The sequence below is a fragment of the Quercus robur genome, chromosome 6, assembly GCF_932294415.1.
Source record: "Quercus robur chromosome 6, dhQueRobu3.1, whole genome shotgun sequence".
NCBI lineage: Eukaryota > Viridiplantae > Streptophyta > Magnoliopsida > Fagales > Fagaceae > Quercus > Quercus robur.
Window position 1 is genome coordinate 50,433,126 of NC_065539.1, and position 22,595 is coordinate 50,455,720.

General features: G+C 33.3%; 2 protein-coding genes across 8 annotated transcripts in view; both read left to right on the plus strand.

Moving 5' to 3' along the window:
• Positions 1-2,521: 2,521 nt before the first annotated feature.
• Positions 2,522-22,595, plus strand: part of LOC126689304 (G-type lectin S-receptor-like serine/threonine-protein kinase At4g27290) — a 79,462-nt gene continuing 59,388 nt past the window's right edge. For 2 of the 4 annotated variants that reach the window (XM_050384455.1, XM_050384458.1), the window contains exons 1-2: positions 2,522-3,837; positions 3,963-4,088. In XM_050384455.1, coding sequence (XP_050240412.1) covers positions 2,541-3,837; positions 3,963-4,088 — 1,423 coding nt within the window. In that variant the 5' untranslated portion in view covers positions 2,522-2,540. Of the gene's footprint in view, positions 3,838-3,962; positions 4,089-5,112; positions 5,271-5,377; positions 5,589-5,714; positions 5,953-6,026; positions 6,178-6,258; positions 6,287-22,595 lie in introns of all 4 variants that reach the window. The other 2 variants (XM_050384461.1, XM_050384460.1) reach the window with 2 other exon arrangements.
• LOC126689305 (UPF0619 GPI-anchored membrane protein C1322.10-like) lies at positions 10,039-12,785 on the plus strand. Of its 4 annotated transcripts, XM_050384463.1 has the most exons (5): positions 10,041-10,428; positions 11,454-11,530; positions 11,822-11,893; positions 12,363-12,455; positions 12,537-12,785. In XM_050384463.1, the coding sequence occupies exons 1-4, from the start codon at positions 10,192-10,194 to the stop codon at positions 12,397-12,399; spliced, it is 423 nt and encodes a 140-aa protein (XP_050240420.1). In that variant the 5' UTR covers positions 10,041-10,191; the 3' UTR covers positions 12,400-12,455; positions 12,537-12,785. The 4 variants fall into 4 exon arrangements, with proteins under 4 accessions (XP_050240419.1, XP_050240420.1, XP_050240421.1 ...); XM_050384464.1 differs by lacking the exon at positions 11,822-11,893; XM_050384465.1 differs by lacking the exon at positions 11,822-11,893 and having other exon boundaries at positions 10,042-10,428; positions 11,454-11,469.

Consider the following 22,595-nt stretch of genomic DNA (forward strand, 5'->3'; position numbering starts at 1 on the left):
TTGCGCTAGAGCTGGGTTGGATTTAGAGTGGTCACAGCATGGCGATCGGCGTGGTCATGGCATGGTCACGGCATGGCGAAGATTGGCGTAGATTTTGGATTGGCGTGGATTGGTGGAGATCGAAGATCGTGATGGTGTGGGTTTGGATCAGTGGGGTTGTGGTGTGGAGATTGGTGGGTTCTCTTGGTTATTTGATGGTGGTTCTTTTGGGTTTGAGTGTTGTGTGTGGCTTCGTTAGTGGCTTCGATGGTGATTTTTTTTTTAATTGGTTTGCTGGGATATGTGGGGTTTTGGTTTGCTTTGAAATGATGGTTTGATGGGTTTTTTATAATGTGGTTTTGGTTTGATGGTTTGATGGGTGGTGCTAGGATATGTGGGGGTGGCAATGTGTTGTTGGGTGGCATGGAGGCAACTATTGTGATTGTGGTGGCTGATGTGGGCTATTGTGGTTGTTGTGTGTGTTTTTTTTCTTGGTTCTTTTGGTTTGTGGTCGGTGTAGTGGTTTTTGGTGTGGTTGTTTCTGGTTTTCTATGGGTTTTTTTATTTTGGCTGGTGCCTAGAAGTAGAGGGAGAAAGAGAGGAAAAGGAAGAGAGAGAGAGAGAGAGAAATAGTAAAAAAAAATATTTAAAGAAACTAAAAAAAATAGAGTTTGAGATGTTAAGTGTGTTGTAAAATAGTCTGGTATAAATAATAAAATAACTCTTGGTGTGTGTTTGGCAAAAATTATTTTTGCCAACTTATTTTATTATTCAGCTTATTTTTGCAATTAGTCATGGGACTCACTGCACTTTTTAATACTATTCATGGGTCTCACTGTACTATTTCAGCTAACTTTTACTTTTATTTATAGTACTTTCAGCATAAAATTTTCAATTTCAGCAAAATAAACAAATCCCAAACAGACCATTGATATGGTAAAATGAGATTTTTTTTTTTTAAACCAGACATGAATGCTCGCAAACCTAACTTTAAAATGTTGGCTAAAGAGCTCTAAGAACAAGAAGCATTAATGGACATCTTTGCTTTGTCTCACTTAGTATATTGTAGAGAATCTGACAATAAGTGTCTGTTTGGCAAAAATTATTTTTGCCAACTTATTTTACTATCCAGCTTATTTTTGCTACTATTCATAGGTCTTACTGCACTTTTTGGTACTATTTGTGGGTCCCACTGTACTATTTCAATTAACTTTTACATTTATCTACAGTACTTTCAACAAAAGGTTTTCAATTTCAATAAAATAAGCGAATCTCAAACGAACCCTAAATTGCATCATATTAAATGGACCAAACTTCATTCCTAGTCAAGGTTCCTACTAGCCCTGGTCCCATCAAATGCGATAGCAAAAACAAATATTAGACAAAAATCTGGCTCCCAATTAAATGTGGCCCTTTTTATTTATTTATGACGTGGCCTCATTTATTTATAAGCAATGTTATGTTTACAATATTTTCACATAATTTATACTAAATCTTAGATACTAAGTTATTACTATGAAATGCATGTAGTATATTGTGGTGTACTTTTATGTTAGATTTCCTTTTCCTTTTCTTTGTGTGTGTGTGTTTGTTTCTATAAAATAAAATAAAAAATAAAAAATAAAGAATGGAAATTGTCCCACATTGTTTAAGAAAGTGTTTTACACACAACAAACACAAATGTATACTATAACTCTACTCAAAAGTTATGGTAACTTTTAAAAGAGAGTGGGGAAAGTTATATTACACACAACACACTTTCTCTTTTTGTGTTTATTTCTTTAAAAAAAAAAGGGTAATAATGGATCTACTAATATTCCTTAATATTCCATAATTTCAAATCCTTGTGCTCATCTTTCCATTCTTGTCAACCAAGGGCCGTTTGATGCATTTAGGGGCCTAACGCGAAAACTAAAATTGAGGCCTTTTATATATTTAAATATAATTTTAAAAAATAAATATTACTTAAAATGTACTATCTTGTTTTAGATGCAAAATTATTACTAATAATCATGAACAATGTAGATTTTTTTTTTTTAGAAAGTCTTTAGACACAAAAAAAACAAAAAAAACAAAAAAATTGATAAAACTTGCACACTTGTTGATATGGTAGATTGATAGTGGTAAGTAAAAGGGTAATCTTTGGTGGACCTAGGTAAAAACTACTAAAAGTATGTCAACTCAATTATTGTGGAAAACATTGTGAATTTTTTTCTTTTTTTAGATGTGTTATTTTCACAATATTTTTCACAGCAAATCATAATTGTTAAGTTGTTATTGGTTCTGATTTAAGCTCACTACCGAAATTATTTACTTTGTTATCAATAAGTAACCGCCTCTAATAACTTGTTAATGCGACATCGCAAAAGTGAGTACGACACGTGTGGAAATTTTTGTCAAAATAAATGTGGAGTTTTCTAACGTATCAATTCAAGTAAGAACGACCACAAGACCGGGTCAACTCATGACCTTCCAAGGTGTAGCCATTGCTCATTATAAATTATAGGCCTAACTTTAAAATGTTGGCTAAGACTAAGAGCTCTAATAAAGAACAGAAAGCAATGGACATCTTTGCTTTTGTGTTGTTGAGTTCCAGTTTGCTTCCTTTCTCCTTTGTACTGTTGGATGCTGCTGACAGCATTTCAAAATCCGAATCCCTCAGTGAGGGCATAACCTTGGTCTCTAAACATGAAAGCTACGCTCTGGGGTTCTTTAGTCCTGGTAATTCCAGTAACCGTTACTTGGGAATATGGTATAACAATATCCCAGGTAGAACGGTTGTTTGGGTAGCAAACCGGCTCAATCCAATAAACGACTCGTCTGGCATGTTGAGGGTAAACAGTTCAGGTAGTCTTGTTCTTCTCAGCCAGAATAGAACAGTTGCTTGGTCGGCAAACTCAACAAAACAGGCCTTGAATCCAATAGTCCAGCTTTTAGATTCCGGAAATCTAGTATTAAGAGAAGAGAACGAAGAAGACCCAGAAAATTATTTGTGGCAAAGCTTTGACTGTCCTTCTGATACTTGGCTACCGGGGATGAAGCTTGGATGGGACTTAAGGACTGGTCTGGAACGGCGCCTAACTGCTTGGAAAAGTCCAGATGATCCATCTCCAGGAGAACTGAGTTGGGGGATTGAACTTCATAATTACCCTGAGATAGTCATGAACAAAGGCACCGAGAAGTTCTTCCGGACCGGACCATGGAATGGCCTTTCTCTCAGTGGTACAGACTTAAAGAAGGAAAATCCAGTTTACACCTACGATTTTGTCATCAACAGCGATGAGGTATACTTCATATACAATTTGATTAAAAATTCTGTACTCTCAAGAGCACTTTTGAACGAAACTTCGTCCTTATATGAGCGCTACATATGGGTCTCAGAAGAAAAAAAATGGAGACGCTACTTATCTATGCCAAAAGACAATTGTGACAGTTATAATTTATGTGGTCCTTATGGAAATTGTATCATTGGTGAGTCACCAACCTGTCAATGTGTAGAAGGATTCAAGCATAAATCACCAGATACATGGAACCCAGATGAGTGGTCTAAGGGATGTGTACGTATTACCCAATTGAGCTGCGAGGATAAAGATAAAATTGGGTTTGCTCAAATTGTTGGGCTCAAAATGCCAGATACCACGTATTCCTGGGTGAACGGAAGTATGAATCTTAACGAATGCAGAGTCAAATGTTTGAACAATTGTTCCTGTACAGCTTATGCAAACTCAAATATTAACAATGGAAGAAGTGGCTGTGCCATGTGGTTTGGGGATCTAATTGATATTAGACAGATTGCAGCTAATGAGCATGGTGCTTATATGCAAGATGTATATATTCGAATACCTGCTTCAGAGCAAGGTAATAGGCCTATGGTCTTTATTGCTCTTTAATTTATATTTTTACATGCCATTGAAGCTATAATCTTTGTTGTTTCCATCTATTTTATTGCATTACTAAAATATTTTTGCTTTTCTTCTGCAAAGTCAATCATAAAGAGGAGAAAGACAAGCAAAAGACGAAGGTTATAGTAATAGTTGTGGTTGCAATTGCGGTCGTTTTTGGGGTGCTCTTGATTCCCTACTGCATAAGCAAAAGGACAAACTTCAGAGGTAATATTTCTCTCTGACCCACTTTGGAAAAGATATTTCAAGATTGTTTAATTGAACTTCTAGAAACGTACAAAGTAGCTAATAAGATGTTGAAAAAGAAAAGCTATGAAGTTTAGCCATTTGATCTTAAGAAAAATAATAGTAAGGCTAAAATATGTTGTGGCCTAAAGCAGGGGGATTAAGAGGTTGACTCAAGCTAGAAAATATAGATGGGCTGAAATTTGCTCCCAAAAAAAAAAAAGATGGGCTGAAATGGCCCATTGAACGAGAATCACAAAAAATAATCTAAATCTTGTTTTGATTAGGATTATAACCGTATATGTAAACACCAATTTATACTATTTTATGCAAGATTTCCAGTAAAGTTGGAAAGGCAGAAGCTAGCACAATATTTATAGTGAAAAAACCATGCCTTTCATCCATGAGCTTTCTTGAGAGAATCCTAGTAGTTTTATAAAATCTTGTGATCCAAAGTTCAAAACCACATAGCATTTCTTCTAGTTAGTTGACTGTAGATCAAATATTCAAGGAGGCACCTTAATTGGAGTGCACCAAAGGTTCTAGTTAATTTACACAGACCTGCCATTCATGAACGAAACCATATAGGAAGAAACTCAAAGTTTTAAACCTATTGCGAGTCGCAGCAGTGAATTATCAATTTGGAATGTAGAGTCTCGGTAGAATGGTTTTTTTCAAGACTATAAAACACATTCTTTTCTAGTTGATTGCCTTAGGGGGAGTAGGTTACTCATATAGCCCCTTTTCCTCTAACGAGTTATCCACAGGTTTTCCACTTCAGAATCATATTATCTGTCTTATGCATTTATTGTTTTGCTTTATGACTTGATCACTTATTCTTTTTTGGTTATTGATATTGACATTTTGGATCACCTAATTAATTTATTTGATTTGAAATCAAATAATAATTATGTTGTATAATTAACTAGTTGATCTAGACGGAACATAACAAGTGCCATACTCTTATTTCTTATGTATAATGTGAAGCTCATCTTGATCTTAGCAGAGAAAATCGAGAATAATGTGATGATAGACCAAAACATTGAAGGCCAAAGTGAAGACATGGAGGTCCCATTCTTCACCCTGGCTACCATAGTCATTGCCACTAACAACTTTTCAAGCTATAACAAGCTTGGTGAAGGTGGCTTTGGACTTGTATATAAGGTAACTTTGCAGCAAGCTTTTTTAAAGATCACAAAAAATAAATAAAAAAAGCATTTCTCACCATATTCAACTTCAATATAAATCAATTTGAAAATGTGAATTTTCAGGGTACATTAATAGATGGAAAAGAAATTGCTGTGAAAAGGCTTTCACAGAAATCTGGACAAGGATTAAGTGAGTTTAAAAATGAAGTTATACTAATCGCCAAATTGCAACATCGAAATCTTGTTAGGCTTTTGGGATATTGCATTGAAGGGGACGAGAAAATGCTAATCTATGAATACATGCCCAATGGAAGCTTGGACTCCTTCATTTTTGGTTTGAACTTCATGAATTTTTTTTACCAAACTTCATAAAAAATTTTATTGTTATTTAAAGAAATGCCAATTTATTGTTTCATATTCAAGTTAAACTTAGTATTAACATAAGTGAGAAACTTTTCAGATCAAACGAAAGCTAAAGTTTTAGGTTGGTCTATGCGCTTCAATATTATCTGTGGGATTGCGCGAGGGCTTCTATATCTTCATGAAGATTCTAGATTGAGGATTATACATAGAGATCTCAAAGCAAGCAATATTTTACTTGATAGTAAGATGAATCCAAAAATTTCTGACTTCGGTATGGCTAGAATCTTTGGTGGAGATCAGATTGAAGGAAACACAAATAGAGTCGTCGGAACTTAGTACGTATTCTTAACATGTTTTATTGTTGATATTTTTTAATCAAAGATTTTCATGCTTAATGATGTGTTTGCAGTGGTTATATGGCACCCGAATATGCCATTGATGGCCTATTCTCAGTAAAATCTGATGTCTTTAGCTTTGGAATATTGTTGTTGGAGATAATAAGTGGAAAGAAAAATCGAGGCTCTTTCCATCTCGACAATACTCAAAACCTTGTTGGACATGTGAGTTCTCAAAATATTTTATCCTCTATCTTATTACATATAATGATACAAATAATGATAAAGAATTTTAAAATGTCTTAGGCATGGAAATTATGGAAAGAAGACAGACCTTTAGAACTAATTGATACCTACTTAAAGGGCTCTGTGATCCAATCGGAGATTCTACGTTGCCTCCATATTAGTTTCTTATGTTTGCAACAACATCACAACGATCGACCAAATATGTCATGTGTGGTTATGATGTTACACGGTGAGAGTTCATTACCTGAACCCAAAGAGTTGGGTTTCTTTGTAGGAAAAAAATCAACTTCATCAAGCAAGGGCCAATCATCCTCAACCAATGAAATTACTATTACCATGTTAGAGGCTCGATAGTCAAATATCATATCAATTGCATTTTATAATATATCTTATGAGTGATATTTACATCTTTACATTTTGTATCATACACATTTGTATTCTCCATGTATGCGACATCAGTCTTACTATGAGAGACCGTGCCCCTGTCTCGTTTTGAATTGATTGCTTTAGGCCAAATTGACATGAATGGGTGGAGTCATATTATTGCCTCTCAAAATGGAGATTATAATGATTACATTTTTCCCTTTAGATTAAGGGTTTTACAATGGAAAACTATAATTGAAAAATTCATCATTTTATTGATTTGGGAATGAATGTACATTGATCATAGGAAATTATATGGCTATGGTCCTAGATAGAATTTAAGATAAAATAGATGGCTTTGTTTCCTAGTTACAATGTAAAGATTGAAAATTTCATGGATAAGCATTTGATCTACTAACTCTTGATCTAAACTTAGAGGCTATGTTATAAGATGGGAAGGTGTTAGGCATCCACCTTGCCCAGTAAATCAGTCTTCTAGACTATAGTGGCCAACATTTATGTCATATCATCCAAAATATTATCAATCAATTGCTTTGCTTAAATTTAATGTGTCTGCATATAAGAAACCCTAATTTCATTTTTTAATCACTACATTTGGATTAAAAAAAGTAACTTCTAGTGAATATGTGTGAATGGTGATGTCATTGTGAGAGATCGCAAAGGTGCCCTCAAAAAAAAAAAAAAAAAAGAGATTTTGAGTGCTTTTTCAATACACCTCTCTTTTTGGATAAGTGGTGTGTAGTCACCACTTACTTTTTATACTGAAAAAATTAAAAAAAAATTAAATACAACTTTACATGACTATATTGTTCCATTCTCATTGATTGAATAAAAAAATACAAACTTGATAAATTAAGTATTACATGACTTTGGGTTCTTGTTTGTTTTTAGACCCCTTAAAACACAACCAAATTAACCTAGTTAATTAGCCAAGTGATTACTTAGTCAAATTAAACAAATCTAGGTTAACACAAATATATCATATCATTGTAAAATGCGGAAAATAAAGAACACAACGATATGATAATCCAGGAAAACCAAAATGGTAAAAAACCTGGGAGGATTTAACCTAGCTATCCTCAAGGTAAAACGAATCCACTATGAAAGAATTGAAGTTTACACAATAGCGACTTAGACCACTAACATCCTATTGCTACCTCAAGTAGGAAACTTACTACCATGACTACGTGACAGCTCCGAGTTCACGAACTACTTCTTTCTTGGATTCCCAGCAAGTACAAGCACTCCCGTTTATGTATCTTTAAGCTCTTGAAACAGCAACTGAATTGATCACCAAACTCTTGACATCAATCTTGATATTGGAAACCCTAAGTGTATGTGAAGAAAAACAACTCTAGATCTCACAGAAGATTCACACATACAGCATAAAGAGCAACCCTAAAACGTGGCTAGGGTTTTCCCTTTTATACTTAAGACAAAACATAAAACCCTACACATCAAACGGGCTTGGGCTGAGTTGGAAATTCTGCAAAAAAAAAACAATCTGCACGACTTTCAATCGATCGAGTCTAATTCTCGATCGATCGAGTCAGGCAGATTTACACAGTAAATCCTGCAATAACTCCATTCCAACTTTACATAAAAACACATACTTTGAGCAAGTCTAAACAAGACTAAAAATATTTTGATCATGGTTTGCCAACATTACAAAATGAAGTTCTAATACATTAGTTCCTAATTCCTTAGAACCTAACAATCCTAGTTACAAACTATCAAAGATACATGGCTTTTTGCCCTAGTTACAATCTACCCAAATTTTAAATAAATTAATTAATTAAAAATAAAATTAAAAAAAAAAAAAAAACAAACAAACAAACAAAGATAAAGCCTAGGTCTACCTATCCAAAAACACTAAATTCGGAGGCTAGGTTATGAAATAGGAAGGTGTTAGGCACCCATTCTACCCCGACAGAGTCTGGTTTTCTAGACTCTCATGACCAATGTACCCTTTTATGCATGATATGAATGATATGTTGCATACATGGAACACTTAACTAAACTAAGCCACATGAATTTATTTGTTTAAAAAAATTCCAGATCCGTTTTTGTGAATAAAAAAATTGGTTTTTCGTTTGTATGGCATATAAAGATCTTATTTAAACATTTACTGCACTAGATGGACACTCTTTCTCTCCCTTCATTCCATCATAATTTTTCCTCTTTTACTTATAATTATGAAACTTTTAATCCTTGTTTATTGCTATTATAATGAAGGTCATAATGTCTTGGATACTATGGAAATTTTCCCTAATAATTGACTTAATAATAATGAGAAAAATATATGATTTGTATCATGTAAACACATTTATTAACTTATTAAACGTTACCGATGGAGGTTTGTCATATTCACTGCTGGATAATTTTTCTCTTGTCTACTTGTTATAATGGGCCCACTTTTATATTAACCGACTACGGAAGAAATGCATAATTTTTACTATGCAAATACATTTATAAATTTTCCAGACATCTATCACTAGACATTTCACCTGTTTACCGCAGGACTATTATTTAAGCATTTATTGTGGTCTGTCATTCTTTGTGCTAGTTTATCTCTGCAGGAGGTATTTTTGGGCTTTATTATAATTTTTGTTAGATGCAACCCGGACCTTGAGCAAAATGGGTTTTTCACATTTCACCGATAGCCTTTGGATCATATTCTAAACCCAAAGTCAAGTTTTGGTTTTGGTTTCCCAAATATCATATTGGTAACAAAAAAATTGCCCCCGACAAATATCTTCATGATAATCTTAATTAATATTTCCTTTGAATAAGAAAAATACTATGACTACAACATTTTCACAGCACTTTCACAACAAATCATAAGTGACAGGTTGTTATTGGCTATTACAAGCGGACAAAAAAGTAACTTATATTGTGAATTCAAATTAGAATCAATAAAAACTTATCACCTATGATTTGTTATAAAAATGTTGTGAAAATGTTATAAACATAGCACTTCTCTTTAAATAATATTTTTAAAACACCATAATTCTATTTAAATCATTATAATTATGGATTTTTAAAAATAAGAAATAAATAAAATTACCATTATTTTTAAAAATAATAACTATTATTAATTAAATTATTTATTACTTTAATGTTTAAAGGTTAGTGGTATATATGTGTGTCGAGTTCTCTCCTAAAAACTTGAACCACGACTTTTGTCATCTACATTTTATAAACACTTATACCTATAGAGTGATTATTGCGCTAAAGGTGCGCGGTTGTTCATTTTGAAAACTTAAGTTTTCTAGAAAAAGAAAATCTTTAAACTGAAGTTTTAAATTTAAGTAAAAAATTCTATCTTTAATATAAAATTAATAAAAATAAAAAGACATCCTGATCCTGATCCTAGGCGTAGCATATTCCAGTTAGTAGTAGTTGTTTTTATGTGGAGCCCACGTCAGCAGAGGGACACAAGTAAACGACCAACTCGAACTACGGAAGTTCAAAACTCAAACTCAAACAACAACAGCAGACTCTCTCCACTTCCTTAAACTCTGCGAACAAAAATTAAAAACCAAAATACAATTCAGATTCAGAGAAATTCATTTATTTATTTATGGTGATGAATCAGAGCCGTTGATTATGAATCTCTCTCTCTCTTCCTCCACTTCTTTATCGACCTCATCAACCACATCGTCGTCTTCGTCTTCTTCTTCTTCGACGTCGTGGTTCTCTGGCATTGTCAGAGGCCGCTCCGGCTCCGCCAAGATGAGTAGCAACTCCTCCGCCGCTGCCGGCTTTGGTGACAGTGTTTCTCCGATTGTAAAGAAGAATCACTGGCGTGGTGTGCTCTTCAAGTACGGTCCCAAGCCTATTCAGGTCCGTGTTTTTTTATTATTAAAAAAAATGACTTTCTTTTTAGTTTTTTGAATGAAATTGATGGAATGAGAATTCGAATTCATTTTTTTGGTTTTGGATTAGGGTCGTAAGAGTTTGATTTCAATTGGGTTTCATGATTTGGTTTGAGTACTCGATCTCAGTCTTAATTATGGTTATTTTGGATTATGGGTAGTATAAAATAAGTACTTTTAGTCAGTTTTCTGAAATGATTCAAGAATGAAAGGAATTAGGAAATTTTCGATTTTGTAATTAATACAGTACTTGGTTGGTGCAAATTTTATATGTGATGGTGAGTTGATTTGATGTTGAGCCCAATATTTGGTGAGAGAGATAGAGATGTTAAGGTTTCTGCAATTAAATCACTTTAAAATCAAAATAATTGTTGAAAAATGTTTTCTTTGTTACTGAATTTTGATTGTGTGTTGGTTGAGAATAGTTTGTTCAGGTAGTTAATTTTGGAAAATTGATGTGAATGCTGGTGTAAATTTTAATCATGGTAAACCGTAATATTTCTGTGAAAACAAACAAACAGTGACTAGCTCGTGTAATTACCCTTGCCCATATTATTTTCACATAAAATAGTATCACTAGAGGGGAGTGGGGTTTTGGTTTATGTTACACTCAAAACCCCCATAGGGGTTTAGTGTACTACACTCAAAACCTCCAAGGGGGGTTAAGTGTTATACAATTGACGGTTTACACATCAAACAATACCACATGGGTTTAAGTGTTACACTCAAAGCCTCAAGAGATGTTTTGTGTCTGATAGGGAAGCCAAAGGGGGTTTTGTATATTTTTACCTAATTTTTGGGATCATGGAAAACCTAAAAATGGTTCATTTGCATCAACTAGAAACAAAGGTCAATGTGAAGACGTGTGTCTGTTTTGTTGTTGCTGTTTGTGGCTTAATTGCCACATTTGTGTTCCCCTGGAGATATTAAACTTGTGTTTGTACATCTATTTTAAAACTTCATGATTTTTTGATTGTTTTCCTCATTGTGCAGGTTGCATTTAAAACAGGTTATTATAAACAACGAGTAATTTTTATTGGTGGATTAACTGATGGCTTTCTCGCCACAGAGTATGTTTTTACTTTGCTGTTTTTACATAATTACTTTGATTGAAGTGAAATATTGCTGATTCCTAAAGAACTGATGTCTCAGTCTTTCTTTGCGGTGAAAATGAGATAATATCTTTTTCAAGATGGTCGTTGAGTGACAGTTCTTTTTTTCTTTTTGCTTTGATTAGTACTGAGAGGCAGTTCTTTAACTAATTAACAAAGACCCCAGCTCTTTTAAACTATTCTAAATATTTAAAGCTAAATTTGAAAACTTAAAATTCCTGATTCTTTCTTCTTTCATATGATTTGCAGATACTTGGAACCTCGTGTGTTATTTCCAATGTTTTGTCATGCCATAGGGAGTTACAGCTATTCCTATGCACAGTTGGGTGGTTTGTTCTATTTGAATTGTAGACATTGCAAATCTGAATATCTAATATTGTTTTGAAAGTACATTTAGAAGCTAAATGTGTGTTTTTGTTGATGTAAAAATTCAGTTCAATTGGATTTTTTACACCATAAATATTGTAAAAATTCACCTCTAATTGTAAAATGTATTGTGCTTGTGTAAACCCTAAAGTGAGAAAGAGATGGTAATTTTCCTTCTTTTACAGTTGCATTGACCTTGGACATGGATATTTTACATTGGAACTTACTATTCAGATTTTAGATTGTTTAGATACTGAGCCCATGTTTACTTTCATTCTGTGTTGAGTCAGGTATTAATGTATGGATCTTGGTCTTGCCTTTTTTTCTTTTGAAAGGGAGGGGGGATGGGGGTGGAGGGCGTTGGTTCTTTTGAAATTATCCATGCTAACTCTGGTTTTATGACGCTGTTTCATCTACCTTGAAGGACGCAATGGAGCTTGATCAGCAGATCAGTCATTTAATCAACAAAGAAGATTCTGAAGGTGTGGTACTACTGGGGCATAGTACTGGTTGTCAGGTTAGTACCAGATGCATTATTATCTAAAAACTGGATCATAATTTCATTGGATCACTCACAAGACTGTCTTTGAATATCTAGGATATTGTGCAATATATGCGTACAAATGCTGCATGCTACATGCTTCAGAGCAGTCCGTGCTGCCATTTTGCAGGTACTCACCTATCAATACCCTGCTCTGCTCCTTGTAATGTAAAAGCTTCAAAGATCTATATATTCATTCCTAAATGTAAACCATTAGTTGTGCTTCTTGATGTTAGAATGAGTTTCTGCAGTGAATGGCATGGCTTTTAGCTGAATACAAAGGCTTTTTTGTGTGTCCTTGTTTAATTTTTGCATCTGAATCCTGGCTCAATCCAACTGGGTAGCAAATACTATTTAGTGGTACTAGTACATCACTACTACTAGCGATATCAGCTGTATAAAAAATTTCTCAAAACAAGTATATTATATACTAGGAAGCACGGGTGTGGATTCGGGTCGGCATTACGGCAATTTTTGAAAAAGTAGGATGCGGGAATGGCACGATACGTTTATTACTTTATTATTAAATATATTTTTATTTATATTTTCTATATACTACTAAGAATTTTTTTTTTTTTTTTTTTCCATATAATGGTAAACATATATCAATTTAAGAGCAGTAGTAGATAATAAAATACATAACCATTACATGATGTTCTTAAATTAGAATACAATATCGAAAGTTTGAAACTAAATCTAAATAAAAGATAAATTTGAAATTAACTTTTTTTTTTAAATCTATAAGTATTTTGGCCCATATTAGGTTTAATTTTGGACCGTTTCAGACCGAATCGGACCCATATCAGGAGGTCCTATTTCAAACCATTTCAGACCGAATTGGGCTACATTGAAAAAAAAAAAAAAAAAAAAAAATTTGTTGGTGGACACGTGTGGAGCCGCGTCCACGGCTGCACGGCATATCGACACGAATCCAACTCGGAATGTAAGTGCATGGATTAGAAGAAGGTGTTAGTGCTCAATAATGTGAAATCGACACCTTCCTTGTCCCAAGTTTTGACATCTTCACGTCCAAATGCCTTGCAGCTTCAAGAGGCCTGATATTAAAAAGCAACAATGCGAGAATCACCACCATCTTTACAATGTTTGACTGAGTGTTTCCCCGAAACATGTTTTGCTTCATCAAGCTCTCTTTTTATGTTTCACAGTTTGAACGCGAATTGGTTTTTATAGGAACAAAAGCAACCCTCCGTAACTCAAAAGGCAACGAATGCTGATAGTTCGTCTTTTTCTTCCTTTTTTGCAACTGCTTTTTGTCCTAAGCCCCAAATTAAGAAGGTTGATGTGGATTCTCTCATCTTTATTAGAGATAAGTGTTAGCCCCAGAGTAAGAAAAAGATGTTCCTAAATAAACAAATAGGGATTATGGAATACTCTTATCAGTCAAAAATCGATCTCCGTGTTTCTCTCTTTAGTTGTTTTTCTAACTAAACAAATTGAGCTTTAGGGAATACTATTTTCACTTCTTAGTCTCCAATCTGCATGTACCACCTCCATGAATAACCATATAGGGTCCCTTGTCCCATCTACTTGTTCCCAAGTAAACAAACAGAGCGAGCTTCGGGAATACTCTTATCAACCTCCAATCTCCATGAATGTAACTATAGCGGCCCCTTGGCGGCTTGGCCAGTTGGCCCCTCTTGCAAGATTCAAGATGCATCTGTTTTTGACTAAAAAGTATCATAGAGTGGTCCCATAATAATCCTCTATATCATATTGTATATACTATATAATAAAAGTTAGAATCTAAAACTACAATTACACGGAGTGTTTATAGTCTATTATATTTTTCGGTATATTAGTCACTTAGGAGCTGTTTGGATTTGTTGTTTCCATAACACATAACTCAAAAATGGTGGGACCCATGACTAAGAAGTCCGTTTGGATTTTCATAACTCTGTTTCCAGTTTTTATTTCCATCACTCAATTCTCTGATTTTTGAGTGATGAGTTATGGAATCTGAAAACACATTTTAGGTGTTTTCAATTTCCATAACTCAGTTTTCAATGGCATTTTCGTAATTAAAACAACATACTGGGTCTCACGGTCAGAGGTTAGCCACAACTTTTGACCTTTCTCTCTCTCTCTCTCTCTGGGTTCGGTGATCTTCTTCTTCTTCTTTTTTTTCTTTTTCCTTTCACACTGGTGGGTTTTGGAGTTTAAGATCATAAACTTTATAAATAAAAAAAAAATGATTTTTTTTGCAAACACAGATCTGAATCAAAGACCTAGAAGTCTTCCAGATCTTAGAAAAACAAGAAATTCGCAATATTTGTGTACCAAGTCAAATCAGACTCACATTCTCATCTCTCACAATCCATAACCCAAGCAAGAAAAACAGAGAGAGAGAAGAGGCAGAGAAAAATAGATAAAAAGTTTCTTAGTGTGAAAATGTGTATAGAATAGTGGGTAAGTACTGAAATTTTGCAAAGGAATTTTTTTTTTTTTTTTTCACTGGGTTCAAGCTCCTTCCGCACCTCTGCCTCCATTGCCCTCTTCCTCTTTCACTGGGTTTTGGCCTTGGTTTAAGATTTGAGAATGGTCTACAGTAGAGCGAAGACCGAAAAGGACTTGCGGAGAGCTGGCAGAGCCATCTTAGCACTATTGGACCAAACGGTGGTGTTGCTAGGATTGTCTTCATCAGCCAAAGAGGGTGGAGGGAGGTCTCCATACAACCCAATGTAGAAAAGACCAAAAAGAAAGAGATGAGAGAGAGAGTTATTAGGGGCTATGAGTGTGTCAAGCATGGGTCCCACAAACAGTGAAAAAATATTGAGTGATGATAAGTGGAGTGATGGTGCCAAACAGAGTTCGTGTAGAGTGATGGGATATTTTAAATGATGAGTGATAAGTGACGAAAATTAAGTGAGGAGTGATAAGTGATGAAAAATAAAAATCCAAACAGGACCTTAATTATTGCCACCATGGTATTCCCGATGGGGGCTATACAGAGGAAGCATGTTGAAATTGCACTATTACTTGCCTTGAACACATTCACGTGAGAATTGATATATACTAGTCGGAAACCCGTGCAACGCACGGGAACTTACCTACTTATAATAGACTAAAATAATTTTATAAAATTTTAAATTGATTATGAAATTATACTATTACGTGAATTGCTCTTATCTTTTTGAGTTACAATTTGATGAATAAGCCAAATTTAGATATTGAAAAAAAAAATAACTAAAAAGTTCTAATGTTAAAACGTTCGAAAGGGGAAAAAAAAATCAGAAAATTTACTGGCACTGCCTGGAAATTATTGAAACAAAACAAAATATATATAACTACTAAATAGATAAATATAAGAGAAAGATAGGTTACCTTCAAGAGAATAATCCATAGTTATAACAGTTGAAATTTGCTAAACTGTTTCAAATATTGCAAAAAATTGAACCCAAAAATTTAGATGGTCAAACTTTCAAAAGAAAATAAAATTAAAAATCAAAATATTCAGAACCTACAAACTATAAAAAAAAAAAAAAAAAAAAAAAAAAAAAAAAAGTCATTATTGCGAGACAATTTCAGTAAGGATGGAAAGCTTTTCTAAGTTTTTTTTTATCAAATTCTTCCTAATTGATGAAAAATTTGGTTCAAACATTATCGAACACTTTGATGGTGCAAATAATATAGGCTTCCAACATAATCTTTAATTAATAAACAAAGAAGCATGACACCATAAGAGAAAACATAAGATAACATATAGTGCATATACCTTACTCCACAGTTGTGAGAAAATATCCACACAAAAGGAATTGAAAACTTGTACATACGTATCCATAAGGTAAAGCTTAAGGTTATATAATCTAAAATAATATAGAATATAGCATCTTTGAACCACACAAAAAGTTAGCAAACTTACTACAATACTTGTAGTTATACTATATATTGTAAAGTACTACTCCATACAAAACAAAAGCAAAAAAAACTAATTCACAAAAAAGAGAAAAAGCAATAGCAAACGTACCAAAGAAATTGAAGTTTAGGGTTTTCTCTTTTAGTGGAGACGGACAGAGGAGATTGTTTTAGGGTTTTCAAAGATTTTGTCTCTTATATATATATATATATATATATATAAAAGACTCCTGTTAGGACTCTCTCACTATTTAATTTTAAAAATTAAAATTTTTTTAAATTAAAATGATGATGTGGAAAATTGTGGGAGTTTCAAAGGTTTCGGTTTTATATATATATATATAGATTAGTCTCCCTAAAATAGGGTAAGAGAACAAAATAGAAAAGAAAGCCCAGAAATGAAAAAACACCCCCACATTAGCTTCCCTATCCCATATTTGCTACAGTTGCTCCCTTGCACTGTTCATTCCCATTTCATTGCTTTATTATTTTTTGTATTTTGGTAACTGTGGTAAAGAAAAGTGTGCACTTTAAAAAGTGTGAGAAAAAATTTTAAAATAATATATGATTTAGAATAGATTATTGATAAAGCCTTAAAATGTAAACTTGATATATATTTATGTGAGCATTATCTCTTTATTACTATGCTTAATTTGTATAATTAAGCTATGATTTGCATTAGTTTCTATTATTTATCTTTACATAATTTCTTGAATAAGATGTCATTTATTATAATTTTCTACCTTTAGGAAATCATGTGAAAAAATAAGTTTACAAGAATTTGTGAGAGAATGGAGGCCAAACTAGAATTAAAAAGGAGCTAAAGGACCATGCTTAAATGTCTAAGGATGTGCAGTTAGAGTGTTTGGGTCGTTTACCATGTTTGGAAGCTTCAAGTAAGGAAATAAATCAAAGAGACAGAATTTGAAAAGGAAAAATCAGATTTAAACACTGATCAGTATTTTGGACGTATCTCTCTCCTTAAAAATCCAATTGACTCAAGGCTAGATATTAAATATCTATAAATTTCCAGTTTTGAGTTTTCGAAATTCACAATTTTTGAAGGCCGATATTAACTCACAAGTTGCTACTATAAATTTGGACGAAAATTAAATGGTAAAAATTTTATTTTTCTTTGGACACTTTTACGTTAGGCTTTTGAAGAGAGGTTGTGGAGAACGAGTTTGGCAAAGAAAAAACTTGTATTTTCTTTTCTCTTATGGCAACCTAAACTCTTTGCTAGGGTTAAGGGTTATGTTTCTTCTAAACGGTATGAATATTCAATGTGATTCTTTCTAAAATTTTAGACAACGACATATTTAATTGTTCAATTAGATTTCTTTAGATGTATTAGTTTTTCCATGCTTTCAATAAGTTCAATCATGTTTTTCTTATTGTTTAGATGAATTTCTAATAGTTTCAAATAGAAATCATGTTTTAAAGTGAAAGAGTTTTTTGAAAACTATTCTAACCACATTATTAATCTAGGTTATCATGCATTCTTGAATTGTCTCAGTTCAACTAAGTCGTAGGCTTTTAATTGTTTAAGAACAATCAATTATGAAATTTTTTTTTTTTAGATCACAAAGAATTTCATATCGATATAGGGAAACACGCTGATGCCTTGGTAATTAAAATATTGATTTAAACCAACTGTTATTTAATTGTTAACAATCACCAAGCAAAAAAAAAAAAAAAAAACATTACTTTTGTTATTCATCCAAATTGTTGTGTGATTACATTGTCTTTGAATTTACATTGCTTCTTGTGGTTCAACCTTAATTCTTCAAGAATTATATTGCTATGATCTCTTGCACTTGAGAGTAAGCAAGCAATTTTGGCGTCGCTACCGAGGAGCTACTGCGTACGTATTTAGAGGGTTTTTTTTTTTTTTTTTGGAAGCAAAGCATAATGGGTAGAAATTCTTCTATTGGTAACTTCATTCCATTTTCCTTTTTTTCTTTTTTTTTTTCTTTCTTTCTTTTTTTAATTTGATTTGATTTGATTGTGCATTCACTGTTGCATGAGCATTTGGGTTAAAAACCAGAGAGGTAGATTAAAAATTTTTTAAACTTACTTTGGTAATATTTTTGACACACCTTCACCTTCTTCATCAATCATGGGTGATGAAACACATAATAATCATGATGAGAATAGAAGAACCATGTATGAACTGTTGCATCCCACACAAAATTCTTTTCCTTCACGCATCATGTTTCCACCTAATGCACCACATGTAGAAGTGAAACAAAGTTTATTTGCAATATTTCCTAACTTTAACGGACAAGAAAATGAAAATTCTTATGTCCATATTAGAGCTTTTGAAAAGGTAATTAGTAGTTTCTATGCACAAAATGTTATTGAGACTGCTAAGTTACATTTCTTTCCTTTTTCTCTTAAGGATAAGGCAAGAAGTTGGCTTTACACCTTAAAACCTAGGTCTATAGGTAATTGGGGGGAAATGGCTCAAGAGTTTTTTAAGAAACATTTCCCTCCCCCACAAAGTCCAATAAGTAAAAAGAATGATATCTAGTTTTGTCCAAGGAGAAAATGAAACCTTATACCAAGCTTGGGAAAGGTACAAAGATCTTTTCAATTTCTGCCCAACTCATGGGTATGAAGATTGGAGGTTGGTTAGCTATTTTCATGAAGGACTTACACATAGGGATTGATAGTTTGTTCAACTCTCATGCGAAGAGGACTTTTTACAAAAAGAACCCAAAGATGCAATGGATTATCTCGATGAGATAGCTGAAAACTCTAACACATAGACTAGATCTACCCCTATGGACTCCACTAATAGGACTAGAATCAACACTAGCACTTCTAGTGGAAGTGTTTTTAAGTTGAGGGAAGATGATAACATGAGTGCCAAAATCAATAATTGATGTGGGTGTTTCGGAAAGTAATTAGCTAAAATAGAAAAAATAAAATTTTATCCAAAAATAGTGAGAAAAAATTTAGGGATTCTATTGCAATGCTATGCAGGTTTAGACTCCCAATGTCTCTCATTGGCCCTAGTGCCATCGATCATTTCATTAACTATTTGTAGTTTGACTGATTACATTTGACTATTTGTAGTGTGACTGATTACATGCTTGAGGAAAATGCATGCATCTAATAACACAGTAATTCTTTTCATAAATGAATAAATAAACAAGTTTTGTATTGCTGATATGTACACAATGCTTTATCCTATATATATAAATAAAGAGGTTAATGATATAGAATACAAACAAGAACTAATATTAATAAAATATATGAAAAATTATTATTAGGACATAATGTTCTGGAGAAAACACCTTGGGGAGACTCTAGATGAGTGGTTAATAGAATATGTAAGAACACTACTTAACCTTAAAGTTTAAACTAATGAATTTAGGTTCAACCATATGATATTAACTACTCATTTTTCTCATAAGCAAATCAATTTATTACAAAAGCGTTGAGTTTTATCAAAAGCCAGTAAAGAGCCACCACAGGCGGTGGGCAGTCAAAAGAAGAAAAGTCCATGGGTTGAGAAGCACCCATTTTAGCCAAAGTATTAGCACTTTGATATGATTCACCTTTTATTTTTCTAATAAATTGAGAAAAGTTTATTCAGAAAATTGAGATACTTTACAAACGATCTGGCATAATATTAGAAACACGAGCCAAAATGTGCATTTGTCCATTTCGCCAAAATTTTCCAGCAAAATACTCAATGTCTGAAACTATTTAGGAAAATGCCTCTGTTTCAATTTAAAACTCGATTTTTAGACAATCGAGTTATAAGGAACTGAAACTTAAAAAAATAATAATAATAATAATAAAAATTGTTGTTTGGCTCAGAAAATCATTAATGTTTCTTTAAATTTCAAAGAATTATATCAAAATAATATTTATTTTCGGAAAAAAAAAAAAAAAAAAAAAAAAAGACAAATGAGAAAATATTTTTAATTCTTTTAGGCGATTTGGGCAAAGAAAAAAAAGTTAATAATCAATCAATATCAATCATTAATTGCTAAAAATGGAAAGAAATTGGAAGATTCAATTTTGAAGGAGGCCATTTCCTTGTTAAGTATGCAAAAATTCAAAAATTATTGTTTATTTTTAAATAAGTGGAAACAGTTTTCGGTTCTATTGGTCTTATTTTTGTTTGATTACATAAAAATGTTTTTGGTAACTTGCATTTTTCTGACAACGCTTTCCATATTACTTGATCGCCAAAATAAATGGAGTGTTTGTTTCTTTTTGGGAAGAAAAGTGAGGGAGTTTGGGTTAATTAGACCTATTTAGTGTAAATTTAGTTTCTAGTTTCTACTTCTTTGATCTTTCTCATGGTCTTTTCGGCCATCGTGTCGCGTGGGCTTGTTAACTGCCTGATATTATTAGCTTGAAAGACTAAAAACTCTTCCAGCAATTTATGGGTCAGGCCCATTTGATGCGATTGACCCCCAAGATATCTAACTTGAGGGTGCTCTAAGCCGAAGGTTTGTTCTCCGAGCTAGGCCTGGTGAATCATCAGGTTCTGAGACAAAATTTCTTGGCCTGATTAGTGATTAGTGAGTACTATAAACTTCAGCTGAATCTGTTGCATTTTGTAGAACGCCAAAAATATTCCAAATAAGCTTTAGACAAAGCCCCTTTTTGACCCATAGATTTTTTTTTTTTTTTTTTTTTAGAGATAATTACTATATACTGCTAATTTCATAGTTTGAAATATTTCCCTCCTAAATTTCCAAGCATTTAGTGCATGAGAAGATACTAATTCAACTACAAAGCTCCCTGCTTAAATTAGAAAATTTCAATGGTTTACACTGTTACTCAGCCTACACAATAGGCCAGAAAAATTAAAATTTCATATTTGGGCTCATAAAGTTGTTAAAGGCTCAATTACTCAAGGCTTGACAAGATGGTTTTATCTCCTGCTGGCTGCTACCACAAAAGGATGACATGTCAGGTAAATACATGAGAATACTTTGAATAGTTAGCCAAGTCAAGACCACTCGCTAGACAAAGAATGAAACAAGATAGATACAAAATCCTAGAGCCCAAACTTGTATTTCGTGAAGCTTTTATTTGGGCTTGAGCCGAAGATTAGTTTCATCATTTGGTCCAATCCTACATGAAAACCCAAGTGAAAAAGTCTGGCAAGATATGTTATTGACATACCAGATTTTTTAGTGTAGATGAAGGATGTTTTATCACAAATTTCTCATGTACTTCAGGTTGATTTAGCCGGTTTATCTTAATAAAGTCCTAATGTTCACTCTTAAAAAAAAAAAAAAAAAGGCAATAAAAGGGTTTTTTTTTTTTTTTTTTAAATCATTGATTTTGATCTCCATTGGAGGACTTGCAAATGGTTTGGACTTCTTCAGCAACAACAGTTAGGCCGAACAGAGCTTGGCGGCCACCACCTAAGTATTGGTACAAGATCAACTTCAATGGGGTGATCATACTTAACGAGCACAGTCTCGTCATTGTCACAATGCAAGGAAGAATCATGAGAAGAATGAAGACAACTTGACAGAATCAGGAACAAGGAAAGCTGCAGAATTGAAGAAAGAAGAAATAGCAACAGTAGCTTAAGGGACTAAACTGTGTGTAGCTTTGTATTTGTATTTATCAATTGAGTAGTTAGTTATGACACGTGAGAAAGGTTGTTAAAGTGTAGTTTCACACATGTGAGATTAGTTAGTTTTTCACCTTAGCAGTTAGTTTTTTCTCTGTTTTGGCTTCTCTGATTGTAGATAAGTGGTACAGTTTCTAATTAATTCAATTGAGAAACTTTTCCCTCAGTTTTCTAATATGGTATCAGAGCAAATTCCCAAATTTTTCTAGGGTTTTACACTTTCTCTCAATTTTCTTGAGAAAACTCTCTTTTGAGAAAAATCTTCTTCTTGCCAACAATGGCTTCCGCTGCAACTACAAATGGTTCTACAACAGAGAATGCACCTTCTTCTTTTTCATAGGACTCACCAATGGATGATCTCTTGTTCTTGCACCATGCAGAAAGTCTAAGCATAGTTCTTGTTACATAGCCCTTGATTGGTGGAGAAAATTACTCAACATGGGCTTGAACTGTGAGGAAAGCTTTGCTTACCAAGAATAAATTGGGATTCATTGATGGTGCTCGTACTCTCTCATCACCATTGGTGTCTTCTCCTTCAGCTATGCAAGCATGGATCAGGTGTGACAACATGGTTGGCACTTGGTTAACCAATTCAATCTCACCCAAATTTCAAGCAAGCATCATCTACG

Coding starts and splice junctions, on each gene's coding strand:
- LOC126689305 (XM_050384462.1), top strand. CDS start 10,192: ATGAATCTCTCTCTCTCTTCCTCCACTTCTTTATCGACCTCATCAACC. Junction 10,429..12,362: donor ACGGTCCCAAGCCTATTCAG/GTCCGTGTTTTT, acceptor TCTACCTTGAAG/GACGCAATGGAGCTTGATCA. Junction 12,456..12,536: donor GGCATAGTACTGGTTGTCAG/GTTAGTACCAGA, acceptor TTGAATATCTAG/GATATTGTGCAATATATGCG.